At 42.7% G+C, this 15900-nt stretch overlaps 1 protein-coding gene across 16 annotated transcripts in view; it reads right to left on the bottom strand.

The window, feature by feature from the left end:
- The window catches only part of LOC126864580 (ras GTPase-activating protein raskol), a 255631-nt gene that overhangs the window by 51612 nt on the left and 188119 nt on the right, over positions 1-15900 (bottom strand). The window contains exon 1 of one of the 16 annotated variants that reach the window (XM_050616042.1): positions 12102-14360. The exons of 14 other annotated variants lie outside the window; for them this stretch is intronic. In XM_050616042.1, coding sequence (XP_050471999.1) covers positions 12102-12942 — 841 coding nt within the window. In that variant the 5' untranslated portion in view covers positions 12943-14360. Of the gene's footprint in view, positions 1-12101; positions 14361-15900 lie in introns of those variants that run through there. One more of the 16 variants, XM_050616038.1, reaches the window with a different exon arrangement.

Raw genomic sequence — 15900 nt, 5'->3', positions numbered from 1 at the left:
TGGACAGTTTACGAGAAACTGCAAAATAGAACTACGCATATGGAAACATATTACACGCGAGACATTTCTGTAAACGACAAAGGCAAGAGCCTCGTTGATCGTCGTTAATGCGTCGGGAAGCGTGGAAATGGTAAAAAAATAATAATAAAAAAAAAGAAGACGAGGGCTACGTTATAAATATGGTTAATATATTATAACGATACATGTATAATAAATATTTAATGATAATCAACGAGATGTTGATAAATCTCTCGCAAGTGGTACACGACATAATCTGACAGAGTTAATTACGTATCATCTACATCAGGGATCGGAGTCGCATTTCTAACGCAAGAATGAAATAACGCATTCGCAAAAAAGAAATTGTTAATCAAACGCACAGACGTCCATCGGACTACTTTCTCGCATGACACCGTCGATTTTTCCAACTATCGTTCGTTTCCGGTGACAGCTTCCTTCGTGAAACCAAGCACCCTCTCCTATTCGTCCATCCTTCTAACCCCGTAACCGCGCTAATTATCTCCTTCGACCGATCTCCATAGACTGTAGGTCGATTCGTCGTTAATTCATCTGCGCGATTAGCACAGATAGGCGGGAGTAGGTTCCGAAGCGATTATAATTTTCTGGGCCACGCGTCGATCCACTTTCCCGAGGCCACGGTTTTCAGCGTTTTACGCGCAAGGGGGAAACGATAATCTAGCCGGCGCGTATTTGCATTATTCATCGGACTCGTAACGTTCACGCGTGGCTTTTGCCACGCTCCGACCGGATGTCCCAGTTCTGATGCAGCGCGACTGCATAGAGCCAATTCTATATCGCGAGCGTGCATCATTCGCGGTGTTAAAGATAGAAGAAAGTTTATCAACTTTGATACTTGCTATTCGCCTTTGTCCTCTTCTTCATCGCGTTTTATCCTTCTTTGTTGTATTATTGTTATAATTGTATTATTATCTTTTATTATTTTAGTTACGTTTGGCCCACTGATTTATTCGTTCGGTTAAAATATGGCAGACAATGTCGACTACTCTCAGTGAGACGAGGAAATATCGGTCGATAGAAGCATTTCGAAATAAGAGAGAGTTAAACGAGGAAACTCGCAACCCTCGTAAAACACCGTATCAACGCGACCAATTCGATCGTCTCTATCTTCGCCCATCTCTTTCTACCTTCGTCGTTCGAAGGCCTCTACTAGGAAAATCTTCGTGTAAAGCTCTATACAAGGAACACGAAAATTGCATTTAACCTGCTAATCCCTGGAGCGCTTTGCTCTCCAAAATCCAGGATCCGTATCGCACACAGTTAGCCCCGGCGAGTAGCGTCTACACCTAGACCAACTTTCCGCAGTCGGAACAACGGGAGATCGGTTTCCGGTTTGCTCGAAGAAAAACGAACGGACAGGCTCGTTAATCCCCTGGAGGAGGATGACGAGGCAACGGAGTTCACGAGACTCGTAGTAAACGTGACTCATCCTCGTACTCCGAAGGAGAAGAAGAAGTTGGCGACGACGAATTGGAACGACACGGACTTGCGACGATTTGGCGGGAGACGACCACGAGCGTGGCGTGAGTAAACTCGTCGAACGAGCCTCGATCCTCTAGGCTGCGAAACATCGGCAAACGTCACGTTTAAAGAACTCGATCGACTCGATGTGAAAAGTTTGCGTGTAACGGGGCCGGGGACTCGTTGCGCAACCGACTCGGCGCGATCGATCCTTCAAATAAAACAGGGTGTCTCGCGATGTGTTCCGTCTCGCGTAGTTCGCTCTCTCGGATAGTCGAGTAATAATAACTGGACGGCCGATAATTTTGTAACCACGTACGATATATGTATCGAGCGACAAATATCAACGTGTCTATGGAGCTGAATCCGAGCGAAGAAGGCTTTGGTACTTCGGTTGCATAAACTTTGCGAGCGTGATACGAGCAGCAAAAGGGTGCGCGAACCGACAGGGATACGGCGATAGTGTTTCCACGTAGGTAAACAAGCGATCGACAAAAGTATAGGGGGAAAAAGGGCATGCAACTTCGATGCAGGCCACAGGATCCTCTCGAGGGGTGTCACGGGATAGCCAATATGTATCATAAACTAGCTTTTAAAGGGATCACCAGGCGGCCGGGGTGGGGCCCCGTACTTGGCACAAAGGGCACATTTCTGTGGATTAAGGGGCCGCTTTGTGCCATTCGTTGTTACCAAAAGCAGATTTAAATAGCTATCTGGTGGCTGGTATGCGTGTACGGGCTCGATAAACGATCTACGTTGCCGATGTACGTACGTATTCTCTATTACGATGACGATAAAGGATGATCCTTATCACGAACCGTAATGAAAGGAAAAAGGTTGTGGGCAGCGACCGGTGCTCTCGGGGTTAAGCTGCCATTATAGCGAATATCTCTCTAATTTATCGAATTTAGATCTAACGCCGTGAACACCTTCGGTTAAGTCAATCCTGAGCCAGCTTTTAAAGCCGGTTCTTTCGCAGTGTTAAAAGGCAGTGTCGTGACGTTAGTTGTCAATGGGAATGGAAAGTTATTTCAACGAATTAAGAATATAAAAGTAATTGGTCATAGAATCGAGGATCGGAGAATGACGAGTGCTTGCTATTTTAGCGAAACCGTGACGGCGATTCGAGGAATCTCTCGCGCCAGTATTTCGATCGCGTTCGGCTCGTGAAAAGAGAAACTCGTTTGGTACGATAAAACGTGTCCTTAGAAAGGAAAATGTCGCGAGTCGCATTCAGATGGAAGCCCGTTACGTTGGCAAAGAGCAACGAACTTGCGATTAATTATTCGCGTCGATCATCGACGTCCGGTCTGGCGTACTATGTGATAACGTAATAACGCAATTAATTTCGCGGTTGTGATCGATCAACGCGTCATACTTTCTACTACTACGTCGGCCACGACACGCGATCAAGAGCTTTCGTCTCTGAGTCATTTCGATCAAGGACCAACGATCTGTGTACGCGCGCTGATAAAACGTTTCGGAGAACTGTTCGAAGTTTGAGCATCTGGTTGTTACGATTGAATATTTAACGAACTCGTGCGCACTCGGCGCGCTTTCGTATTAAATTTAATCCGTGAGAAAGATCCGAACAAGTATTTCACAAAAGTACGTACGTAAAAGAAAGAAAGATATATCGTGAAATTGCATTCAAAGTACACGTTGTTAAAATTTCTCTCGCACATCGTCGAATCTTCTTTGCGATTAGGCGGATACGCAGATTCTCGCAGAGACGGATACGCGCGAGTCCACGCTCGATTCCGCGTAGCCTCGACAAATTGCCGACTCAATTGATCCCGTCCTCGACGGTGGTCAGACTTAACGATCGCTGACTGCAGGAGGCCACGTGTGGCGTCACTTTTCCGACTGCTCTGCTCGCGATTCGACGTCTGATGTCACTTCCGGCAGCTCGACTCGATAAAATCGAGGAAGTTTCACGATACGTGGGCGTAATCGAACCCGACCTCCCGTTGTATCCATCGAGCGTGCAAATGGGTTCATTCGGGTTGTGTTAGGTACATATGTTAATCGTAAACGTCGCAAGAAGAGTCTGTTACTACGGGGGTTAATCGTGACTTGCCATCATCGATGTCTCCACCGAACTATATAATTCGCGCGTCTACGTGACGAGATCAACGGAAAAATTCAAAAACTACCCACGAGCTCACCGATTCACCGATTTTGCCTATTCGTTTCCAAGCACGATTCCTATCTACATGATTTATGCATCCATAGAGGCGCGAGAAAATTCGGACCGTGCGTTCCTGTACGTTTGTGTATTTAGGACCTGGACCCTTCGCCGAAAGCCCATTCGTCTTCGAGCGCGAAAAAAGTCCGCCGAGGCCACGTTCAAGCACGTTTACAGCCGTTTTCCTTCTTTTGTCCGTGACGACGATGCGTTACGACGAAGAAATCGTGATTCGTTTTCGCAAAGGCAGATGCACGTTCGACGCAACAGGTCGTGACGATCGAAACTTAATTCGCATTATTTGGTAGATTAATTTGGAAAACGGAGATAAGCGGACGAACCACTTTGAAGAGCGTGATTTACAGGGAGCTGTATTTGGCGATTTTTCAGTGATCCGTCTTCATCGCTGTCACTCGAATTTGAACGTCTTTTATTCGTCGCGATGTTGAGAACCGCAGTGTCGTTCGAATAGAAGACATTCGCCGTTGCAGGTATATCTCAGATTTGAGTCGTATTTTTACCACATACGTAAAACTTTTAGCCAGAGCGTTAACTTACACTTCTACGCGACTGTACGTACGTGTCATCGCGTATTGCATCGCTTAAACTATATTGCACGCGAAATATTTTTCGACGAAGGAAATTATTTAATCAATTAGAACACGATAAATACTTGAATGTTTGATTCAGGAGTCGACTTTTTTCTATGCTCTTCTATTTGACATAAATTTTACGTTAATAAAACGGAGCTATACGAATAAACTTGTACTCGTGTAAAAATCTAATTTATTTTAACGAGGTGCTTTAATTACGGTTATTACATAGTTATTACGTTGGAAAAGAATTATTCTGCCTAGTTCACCGATATAACTTGCAACAGAAAATATTGTTCCATTATTTAGCTGATACAAGTAATATGATTTACGACAAAACCATATTTATGCTCCGTTATAAGTACACATTTTTTATATTACATTGCTTTTAAATACCTAATTAACGCTGCCCAATTAAGGTTTAATTAACGGTCGTACCGAAATGCGAGATAGTGGTTTTCCCCTTCATTTTCTTCCTGCTTAGCGCAAACGCTCTTTTATGAAATTCCCGACGTCGGTATACTTTATGCATGCCTGGTCTTTCAACAATGCCATGAAAACACAATGGAAAAAAATAAATTCAGTATTAGTGCCTTTTCTTATAAACGTTCCAACGCCTTTACGCCTCATAAAGCCACGCCTTGTTCTCTGAACGAATTCAAGAAGCTTTTGTACGCTCTTTCAGCTCTCCACTCGATCGATCATTTCAAATGTAAAGTACGGGACTATGTATGCTTAAAAACGTATTACGCGTCTTTTGTATTTTCTTAACTTTCGATTCCTCGCGAATCGTTTGTTTTACCTTTCTCCGTAAATTCGTGGCTAACGGCTATCGTTCCAACATAGACGACTATCCACTTTGATAAACTGCTCATCGTCATGGTGTAATCGCTGCTACGTCATATGTAAACCGTAAGCACGCGAAAGTTTTCCTCCTACAGTTCCTTTCTAGTAGGGCACACCTACTTTTCTCGTTCTACGACTGGATAATAGCGAGTCGCGTTTACTTTTCCTCTAACTTCGAGATGCGGTAACCTCCGAGCATTGGTACAAAACGCGATAAGAAAGAAATTTCATGGCAGAGATGAAATGTAAATATCGAAACTGGGTCGCCGCGTCGTTACGATGCATAAAAAGCGGCCATAAAAATAGCTGTTTCTAGAAAAAGAGGATCGAGAGAAAAATCTGTATAGAACATTCCTGCTGACTGACGAGGCAAGATCCTCGATCCGGAGATTCCGAAAGTTATGAAACATCGAGCATGTGTACAGCATACATAGATACGTATAACGCGATCTTTTTCCGCTGGTTAGATTCAAAGCAAGGGGATAAAATTGATCCCTAAAAGCTCGGCTATTCTTCAATTTTATGCCGTAGCTTGTAATCGCTAAGAGATAGAAGACAAATTTTCAGACAAAAGTTACGTCTTCCAATTAGAACTGCCGTTTGGTGAAAGATTCATCGATTGTTTATATAGTTGGAAAAAAGCAATAGACGCAAATAATAATTTTTTCACCTGAAATCCTAATCGGCGATTTAAATACAGCAATAAGATTCTAACTATACAACTAACTATAGAAACCATTGATAAATCTTTGACCAAATGACGGTCCTAATTAAAAGAAGTAACTTGTAGCTGAAAACTTTTTCTCCGTCTCTTAAAGTTTACGAGTTACGGCATAAAATCGAAACGTAGCCGCATTTTCAGGGAACAATTTTAGTCCCTAGGATCGAATTTGGCTATCAGGAAAAGGATATCCCTAAAGTCTCATAATTTTCTGATTTTCCGAGTTAGGGATCTTCCCTTGTGACCGATAAGATCACTCTACAGCGAAGAAACGCGTTTTACACGGTGAAAGCCGGCAGAGAAAAACGATGGAAAAGGCGAAAATAAACGGGCTCTTCCACTTAGAATTGCTTTAAATATCGTTTGCTAAACGTCGCTGCTGTACGTTCCCACGCACAATGTCCCGGCGAAATGAAACAAGTCCGTTCACTTCATAATTGCAATTGCGCTTGCTAGCGTGCAGCTCAGCGTTGTTGCAGAAAAAAGAATTTTACGCGAGAAAACGCACGACTCTCTCGAGAAATTCCTAATAATGTACGATTATTTATTAATACGAGAATAAAACGAACGAGATTACACGTTGTTTTGCACAATGAACTTTTTAAATTTCATAACACTTTCTCATTCTGTCGCTCTCCTTTTCTTATCAAACTAAAGCAGAGCTTTCGTTTTTTCGTTGAAAAGCTATAGCTAACCGCAATATCGGAATGATCTGTATTAGCGAGTGAAATTTCACTCCAGCGTTTAATTTTCTAATTATTTCTAACCATAATTTACAGACACGTGATAGCCTTATATGTACGTGTAATTTGTTTTAACAGTAATTTTAACACGAATATCCAGCGACAATCTAAAATAAACGACCTAAGGAGAAACTTCTATAATCGTACAAATCTTCGGGAAAAAGACAATCAAAAATTTCAAAACAAATTGGAAGCTGTAATTCCGAATAGATGGCGAAGAAGAGGAAATGAAAACAGGCGAGGAAAGGCACGCATCTGGTCGGAGATACGCGCAACGCATAACAATCAGCAAGACGATTAAACGTCGAAACGCACGGCGTTGTTTGCTTTCTGGCCAGTTTCGATTCGAACGTAACGATCGACGAACGATCTAATTTCTGTTGAAAAACTGATCGTGAGAAAGCGAGGCCCAGCCTTCTGGTTCTCTGTTTTAAGCATCGAATCGAGGTATGCTGTGAAATTCGCTGGGAATGGATTTCCGGCGTATTCTCACGTTCGGCCATTCGCGGAAGGACACCATTTCCTGCTCGCGGATTCGATCCATTCTATCTGGAGGAGCACGAAGGATCGATAGGTCGCGCTATCACGGTTACGTTTGCAAATAAGATTATCATGGAAATGATAAACAAATCCTATCGAGCGATAGCTGGAAATCTTGGCTTTTTAGATAGGGTTGCCTTCGAGGAATCGTTTTGCTTCGTTCCCAATGACTGTACAGTTTCCTTACTAATGGGTAAAAACGCAAGTGGAGAGTGTAAGTTGCGACACACGAACGCGTATGATTTACCAGACGCGCTGGAAATTGCTTTGCTATTGTACGACATGAATTTTCTATTTTGGGTCCCCCAATTATGAAAAAAATGATAAAAAATAATATACAGGTCCATGTACTTATTGGCTCTACTCATCGACGAATAGAAAGTCTTCGTTTCCTTTATTATCATAATCATCGAAGCTACTCCACCATATCGTTTCTTTCGCGTATAGAATCGACTGCAAAATACGAGAAACAACGGTCGATATTTCGCGACAAGCTACCAACGAAACGAAACGAATCGAATCGAATCCGCGGTGAACATTCAGCATTGGTGAAAATCATGCACGGTGACTCACATTCCCGCTTTATTTTCAAACATTGTGGTGTGTAACTTGGGGCACGTTAAGCACGATCGGCCACAATTAAGTAACAAGCACGGCCGTTTCGAAATCATTTCATAACGAGACCTAGATTCGACCGCTCGGCCTGAAATTCGTTTCACTTACTCTCTCGAGTGCATACGTTCCATCCACTCTGCATCGAGCATTCGCGATTAGAGCACAATTACTAACAAAGAAACGGGATTCTGATGTCATTTCGCGTTATTGCCGCTATAACGTCGCGCAGCTCGTTATCAATGTAGTAGGTCTGATCGCACCGAATGCCATCCTATTCGGCTGAATTGGGTTTCGCAGCTTTCAGTAGTAAACGTAGTCCCGTAGCCTCGTTACTTGCTTGATCCCGTTATTACTTTTCCCTCTCAACTATTTCGTTTTACGAGAACGAGCGTATTCAGACGTGTGCGAATGTGTAACTCGATACAAATTGAAAGATACGTAGGTAGTTTTTTAACCACTGTGAATGACTCGTTCAAACGCTATAAAATCGTTTATCCTTTGTTTAATAAAAATTGGACTATACGTATATCGTTGTTAATTCTTTATTAGTATCGTATTATTAATCGAGCAGTATATTTGAACAAAACAAGTAAAATAATACATACGTACAGGTACATACACGATAATCGATACTCGTCAAGCAACTCAAAGTCTTCGATCGAATTAACGTTAAACCTTTCGTTATGTGCGTGAACTATTAATCGCACCAACAACTCAAATTTATAGAACCTAATACGTTCTCTATTATAAAATAACCTCGCTTATGTCGTGCTCGGCGTTCCCTAGAAATCCACCGATCCTTTTTGCAACGAAGAATAATTAAGCCTCGGAATAAAAGGTGAAACACGAACGACGTCGAGGTCCCTGAAATATTCATACGAACGGTACTTATATCCTCTTTCAAACAGCACGTATAGGTACGTACGTCGAATCATCGCGACGAGCACACCAATGACGTGGACCTATCCTCGTTCATCGTGATCCATCCTCGACATCGTCATTGTTCGTGGACGATCAGTCAGAAATTGAAAAAAGAAAAAAAAAGAAGGAAAAAATACAGGAGAAAGCCAAGAAAAAAAATCGTGGATGAGGGAAGGAAAAAAGGCCGAATAGAAATCAGAACGGAAAAAGCAACGATTTTTGTAATGCCGTGACTCGTGATGAAGCTACGAACCGTGATGTCATCGCGATTTTTCACAGTGAAAGGGGAGCAAGATACGAAATGAGAGAGAATGCGAGACATCGAGGTCGATCCATTAAACACTCGTTTGCAGAGTGCAGTTCCGGGTGCCGGAGGGGGTTCCGCGTTTCATGGAAACGTGAAAACGAAGCGTGAAAAATCGAATTCGCACGACGACGCGTTACAAAGGAGATCAAGAGACAGAAAGGGAGAGGGAGGGAGAGGGAGAGAGAGAGGTGACGAGAATCAGGACAGATAAACGACTCTATTACAATCGAGCATAACTTATCTGCCGCGATACTGGCGCAATATGGCCCGAAAAAACAGTATCGGACGATATCGAGTGGCGACCTTATGTCGCTTTTTACAGAAGATCCGTATTTGTCCTGTGCCTAACGATCGAGTTCTCGCGATGCATAGAATTACGTTGGAATATGCTACAAAGGAATTTGTTCCAATGCAAATATGTACAGTCCGAGTACGTACATGTTTCGCGGATGTTTTTACGTACAGAGATATCTACTCCGACTATCGGAGATACGTGGAAAGCGTTTGCCGAGAGAGAAAATACAACGTTAAACATTTGTCAAGCATTTTCTTGCGAACATAAACCGTATACGAAAGAAAGACTTTAATCAAATTCTGAATTCTTTTCAGTCCAGATATTTATACATAATTGTTTTTATAGAAAGCTTAATTTTATCATGTAGCCTCGAATCTTTCAAACACTGGTATATTTTTCAAATCCGATGATAATCACCGAGTCTTCATTTCGAGTTACTTTAATCTGAAATCTCGGTCGTCCAAAATGCGATTATATCTCCTTCATAAAAGTAATAATATTGAGATTTCATTTTGAGCAAAGTTTGTTGCACGCAGAGATTTAAATAACAGTTTTTTTTACGTTAAATCGCTTTCGCTTCTTATTGGCGGGTTTTAAGACACACACCTAACAAAGAATGCGCGTAAAACGTATTTCCGATTAACCAGTTATCACATCGAGTCAGATATCGGGCTATTGCATCATAAATCGTAAATACTGATTCACGCTGATGTTTGTTGCGAGTATTCGGATAGATATGCATCTAAGATATCAACGATTTTCCTTACAGTCTTGCCTTATTGATTTCTTTGCTTCGTGCTCCACGCATTCTCTCCTTTATCATAAGAATCTGTTTTAGACAGAATATTCAGTAGATATATTCGTTCATTCCATATCGTCGTAACTTCCATACTTTTTATTTCGTAAAAAAATGTTTACAAGCATTTACGGTAAATCGTAAGAAAGTCTGAAAAAATGTAACGTTGCAAATTTGATTGAAAATTTTAAATTCTATACAGTATCCAGATATCGTATTATCGCGATAATTTTTATTGCTTTCGCTGTTTGATGTATTAAAAAAATAGGCACAACTAAATATTCGAATGCTTCCTAGTCTCGCTACTCAACTTGTCGCCTGTTATCGAAGACACGAGCAACGAGTTCAATTTGGAAGGTCGTCGTGAGGAAATCTAACAAAGAGAAGCACAATCGTGTCAACCTTATTCCTTCAGCCAACCTACCAACTACCCAAATAACTCTCTGGCTCTTTTGACCTGGCTTGAAAGGCAGGTGGCTGAAACAGGCTACCGCATAAGTAGGTCTTGCTTCGTATTCGTATCGTAAGTTCCCGGCAAATACGAACCCTTCGAAAATACCACTTAAACCGAATCTACGTAAAACGAATCTGAGCAAATTTAAGCTACAGTCAAATTCGACTTCTATTTAAATTCGACGTTGCTTCGATGTACGCGAAATATTTTACAGCTATTTTACCTACTAGTTATAGATACTACTATAGCTACGTTTCATCGACCGAAAATAGAGATGGTAAAGCACTGGCTGGTGTAGTAACTACGTAGCTAAAATGACGCGATTTTCTTTGAAAAAATAAGCGACAGGGCTTGGATCGCGGTTCGTGATCGTTCGCCCTTAATTAAGGTAATCCTCTCGGCGGGCGAACGCGAAATAAAAAAGCTCGCGTTCGCTCACCGAGCAATTTCTGGCCAACTAACGGGACTCGCGAATTCGTCGCTGGAATCGCGAATTTCAATCGCTTCCTCGACTTGATTTACGAGAGCATCCCCCGTACCCTGTAGCCCTTTTGTTCGACGTCGCTCAACCACGATTTCGTCCAACCTTTTCTTCTGAATCTATATACATTTAGATAGTCGTGGAAAGCTTTTCGTTAACTCTGGGATCAGCGAATTCGACGAGGCACACAAATTTTGACCGATTCCAGAAACACCGAGGATTTCCAGTAGCTTAAATTGCGTATATTCATAAACCATGAACATCTTTCCGGAAAATTTGTTATATCCGTATTTCAGAGAAATATCGCTGAACCTTGTATACAAATTATAAGAACTGGATAAAATACTTTGCTATATTTCACGTATGTCGGGCGTATCGCAGTAAATATGTAACTCGTTTTTAAAAAAAGCTCGGTGCACGATTCAACTGACAAAGATTCTATCGAAAATAGCATCTTTACGATACTTTTAGACAAACGATTCCATTAACTGATCATAAGTTCAACAACAAATAACAACTTTCACAGTTTCAAAAGAAACTAGTAATCAAAATTTCCTCAAATTCTACAACTCGCTCGCTCGACCGAATGGCAAACGGATCGATACTCAAATTTATTAAGATATTTGTAAAGAGTATATTTTTCTTTTTTAGCAACGTTCGCCAATAAATTCGGCATAAATTGGTTCTCATTCGCGCGCGGAGGCGAATAATTAACGCTGGTTACACGCTCGGCCAGTAAATTCGTACGAGTATCTAACGATTCTTTGGTCGATTTCGCTTGACTGTTCCGCGCGATTTTTCTTCATATGGGCCATGAAACGATCGAAATAAATTCAAACGAATATTCGAAGCGTATCCGAGGATTTCGATCGTTGAAACGCAACTTTCGAAGAACTGAAACCGTGAGCAAACGGTTACGAAGCGCGCGCATTAAACGCACCTAACCCAAACCTAACTATGTCATCGTTCTTTCTCGTCGAACCTAAAGAACGACTATACTATGGAATCTCGTCATCGAAAAAAAATTTCGTTCTCCATCGGCGTCACGTCGAGCCACGCTCCCCATCGTGATTACAAAGTACACAACGCGCGCACGCCTACCTGAATGTATCCCAGCGTCCGCGTCGGCGTCCTCGAACACGGACGACTCGGTACCCTCGTCGTTATCCGCGACAGAATCGTCCGGCGCCTCGTCTTCCTTCGATTTCTCGGTGTTCGACCGATGATTCTCTCCCCTGGCTGGCGTCACGACGCTACACGGATTGTCGACCGATGCGTGCCTGCCAGTCGCCTTCACCAGCGTACTCGTACTCCTGGCTAATTTCGTGCTGTGTGTTCTACGTATCAACAAATTGGTGAACGTCGTACTGCCATTCTGCTTGGTTCTCGTCTCCGTACTAATTTTACCAGCACCGTTCGACTTCGAATCCTGATTCTTCGAGTTCGTTCGCTTATCCGCATCCGGTTTCTTCCTCGAGTCCTCGTCTTCCACTTCGAAGCACGCTATGGTATTATTTAAACGGCTGTCCTTTCTGTTCGTATCCTTTCGACCGGTGAATCGACTGTGAAATCTCTCGATGGTTTTGAACGACCTGGTCCTTTCCACCTTCTTTCTCTGTTCGGAGCTGTTTGTCATCTGCTCTCCCTTTGGGGTCTCAAATATCTTCGTTAATGACTGCACTTTACCTCTGGACTCGGGGAATGACTCCTCCGTACGTTTTGAATTTGACAAGGAATCATCCTTGTTGCTCAAAGTACGGGTTAAAATGACGTTTGGCACCGTTTTCGAGTTACTTATGGGAAATGTGTTGCTGACGAACTTGTCGGACTCGGTGGTGATCGTTTTTGGGATCTTCGAGGGTTGTCGGGCATCGGTATCCAAAGATACGTAGAAGGTCGACCTTCGTTTCGGCGAACCCTCGGTGTTCTCTGCGTTCAACATGTCTCCGGATGCGACTAGTTCACATGTCACGATTCACAGTTTCTTCCCTTCGCTTTGATTTACTGTAACTCGACGACCGTTCCGTAAAATCGATTCATATTAGTCGTACGAATAGATCCGCCGATCGGTTCGAAACAAAAGTTACGTAATTAGAGCGCGCCTTTAAGTCGCATCGAATCGTTAAAGACGTCACACGTTCACCATTCCACCAGTTCCGCGAGAAAAGTTTACGCGAATACACCATACGTTTCTCACCATCGCGGCATTGGTCCGAGGGAGTTCACTGAAATTCACCTTATGTTTCCGTCTTCACACCCTACTCGTTAGAAAGAGAAGGAGAGAGAGAGAGAGTGGGTGGGAAGGAGGGAGGAGAGTGGTAAGGGAGGGAGAGAGAGAGAGAGAGAGAGAGAGAGAGAGAGATTTCGAAGGACCGAGAAAACGCGTACTGCGATCGAGGGCTCACGAATTTCTCGCTCCGAACGATGCCACTAAATATAGATGGAGCGACGTATCGCGCCGCTCGCAGGAGCACGTGTATCGAGAAAAACAAATACAGCGGTCACCCTCGTTGCGTACACGGACAGAGATAATGCCAAGCGTTGAACTGTGAACAGTGTTTTTACTATCGACCAATGTTTTCGCTCGATTATCGTCGCCGGTGACTCTTGTCCTTCGGCGCCCGACTCGTGGAATCTCTGACATACAACCGATCATTACACGGTCGATTCACAAATTTGAAGATTACGGACAGATATTTACGACACGCTTCTCTGTTGGCACCTTTTAATCGCCGGTGTAGCGTTTCCTCCGCGCATTCGTTCTCTCTCGATCGACGATAATCGACAACGGTACACGAGTATCCTACGTACGACCAGCACGTCACGACAGTTCGCACAACGCGATGTATAAGACGTACATTGTCAGAGACGGGCGAAACGGTTCCGAGAATGTACGGAATACCATCGGTTGACACGTATATGTACGACCACCGAGAGACTCACCGTGCGTTTCAAAATGAATCGCGCGATAAAAGAACAGACCCCAAATGAGAACTGCGTTTTGTTCTGTGCACGGGAATGTCGAACGCGATTGCCTGCATAGAAAGGACTTGAAGTGGTCGACCGGGCACGAGGTATATACGAAGAAAAGTAAAAGGATCTGAGTCACGACTTCCAGATCGGGTTCGCTCGTGGTCCGGCGTGGCCGTCATCGCGTTCGAGGAATGCGCGCCAACTGTCGAGATGAGCACGGCGGCATCTCTCGTTTCTCTTCTCAAGGACAGGCGCATCAACCACTGTTTTCCGAGCGACACACAAAATCGACAACGGTTTACGACGAACGAAACGTATGAACGCGAGCGGAGCAACGTCGCACGATCGTCCACACGGCAGACGGCTTCACGACTATCTGTTCGAGCTTCTAGCGAAACCGAACGTAACATGCAGCGCCTCTGGCGGCCGTACCGAGCAAACACCAGAGACAACTCGTTGCCGCGCCGCGCCGCGCCGCGCGTCGTGCTCGTAGGCTCGAGCGTAAGGATAGGCATGGGATAGGATCAACCGTGTCCAGAATGGCATTCACGGCATTCTTTCTTTATATATATTATATTCTGGTGTTAATTACGATGTTATTTACGATATTGTATAAATGAATTGCACCAATTCTGTTCAACCGTTTGGCATAGCCAATATGGAAAGAATCTTCGGGTATACGATTAGCGAGATTCTTTCGCGGTACTAATTAGAGATGTGGGAATTTTAAAAGGTACAGTAGATAAGATAACCGAATGCTGGGCCGCTCGATGGCGGATTGAAAGTGACCGCGCGAGATCTAGCGAGGGAGGGCAAACTTTTATAATTAACCTTTCGCTGATAGCACGAATATTTTTATGTACAATCGGAGTAGAGCCGATTCCATCGAGAAGTACTCGTATATCGTACGTATATCATACGTTTCGCGTGCAATTATCTGTTACATCGGTTGTATGCTCGCGTTAATGGTAATTCATTATGAAACGTTAAACTGTGTGCTGACACAAAACGATTAATGCGATTAATCAAATCTTAAAATTCTTTAAAATATTTTGTTGTTATTAAAACGTAGGTGTAGAACATGACAGAAGGATTAATTAACTGCGCATACATATCGGTGTGTACATACACGTAAAGTATTAAATCGTTTCGAATAGATGAAATTCTCTTATTTATCATTTTAATTTTTATGATCTGCTTTAAGGTAATACGATTAATTTAAGACCAAAATTTTACCAGAGAAAAGTATGACGATGCTGCAAAAATAAAAAACCAAAATGACAAATACGTAGGTATGTATCTTTTTGTGTTTCCAATTTCACATTTGGTAATTGCAAACGTTCGAATCGATGTTTATTCAACGAAATAACATGTAGCCGCTAAATGGATTCAGATTTTCAAGTTACATCGAACTTGATTTCATTGTTATTCGAACCCATTACACTCGATCAAGCTTCTATTTAGGAGAGGTTGAGTCGGTACCTTTCTTCGTACCGTCGTATAATGCAAGAATCTAATTCCGTTTGCGATTTATAAGAATGAAATTCGCGTCACGTTCCAGCCGTTGATACCGTGTGTCAATTACTGTTCAATGGTCACTGTTCGAAGGCTCGTCCAGCTCGTACTTTCTTTTCTACGCCTCTAAACGAACGGTTACTTCCAAAAAAAATTCCAATATTTACGCTTAAAGTCCAATGAAATTCGCGTTAAATAAAATAAAATTATACATTAAACTTCGCCTTTGATCACTTTCTCGCTCTTGGTTTACTTAAACGGCGCTATAGAACTTTGATCGTTCTAGCTGATAAGCACGATTAAGTACTTCGGTGTATCGAAAAAGTACCATCCTATCCACTGTATCATAGTAGGTATTTTTAAAAACAGGAAATACCTTTCTGAAAATAGAAGACTGTCTACGCGAATGATT

Source organism: Bombus huntii, chromosome 4 (assembly GCF_024542735.1).
Source record: "Bombus huntii isolate Logan2020A chromosome 4, iyBomHunt1.1, whole genome shotgun sequence".
Lineage (NCBI taxonomy): Eukaryota > Metazoa > Arthropoda > Insecta > Hymenoptera > Apidae > Bombus > Bombus huntii.
This window is presented reverse-complemented; position numbering and strand designations above follow the sequence as displayed.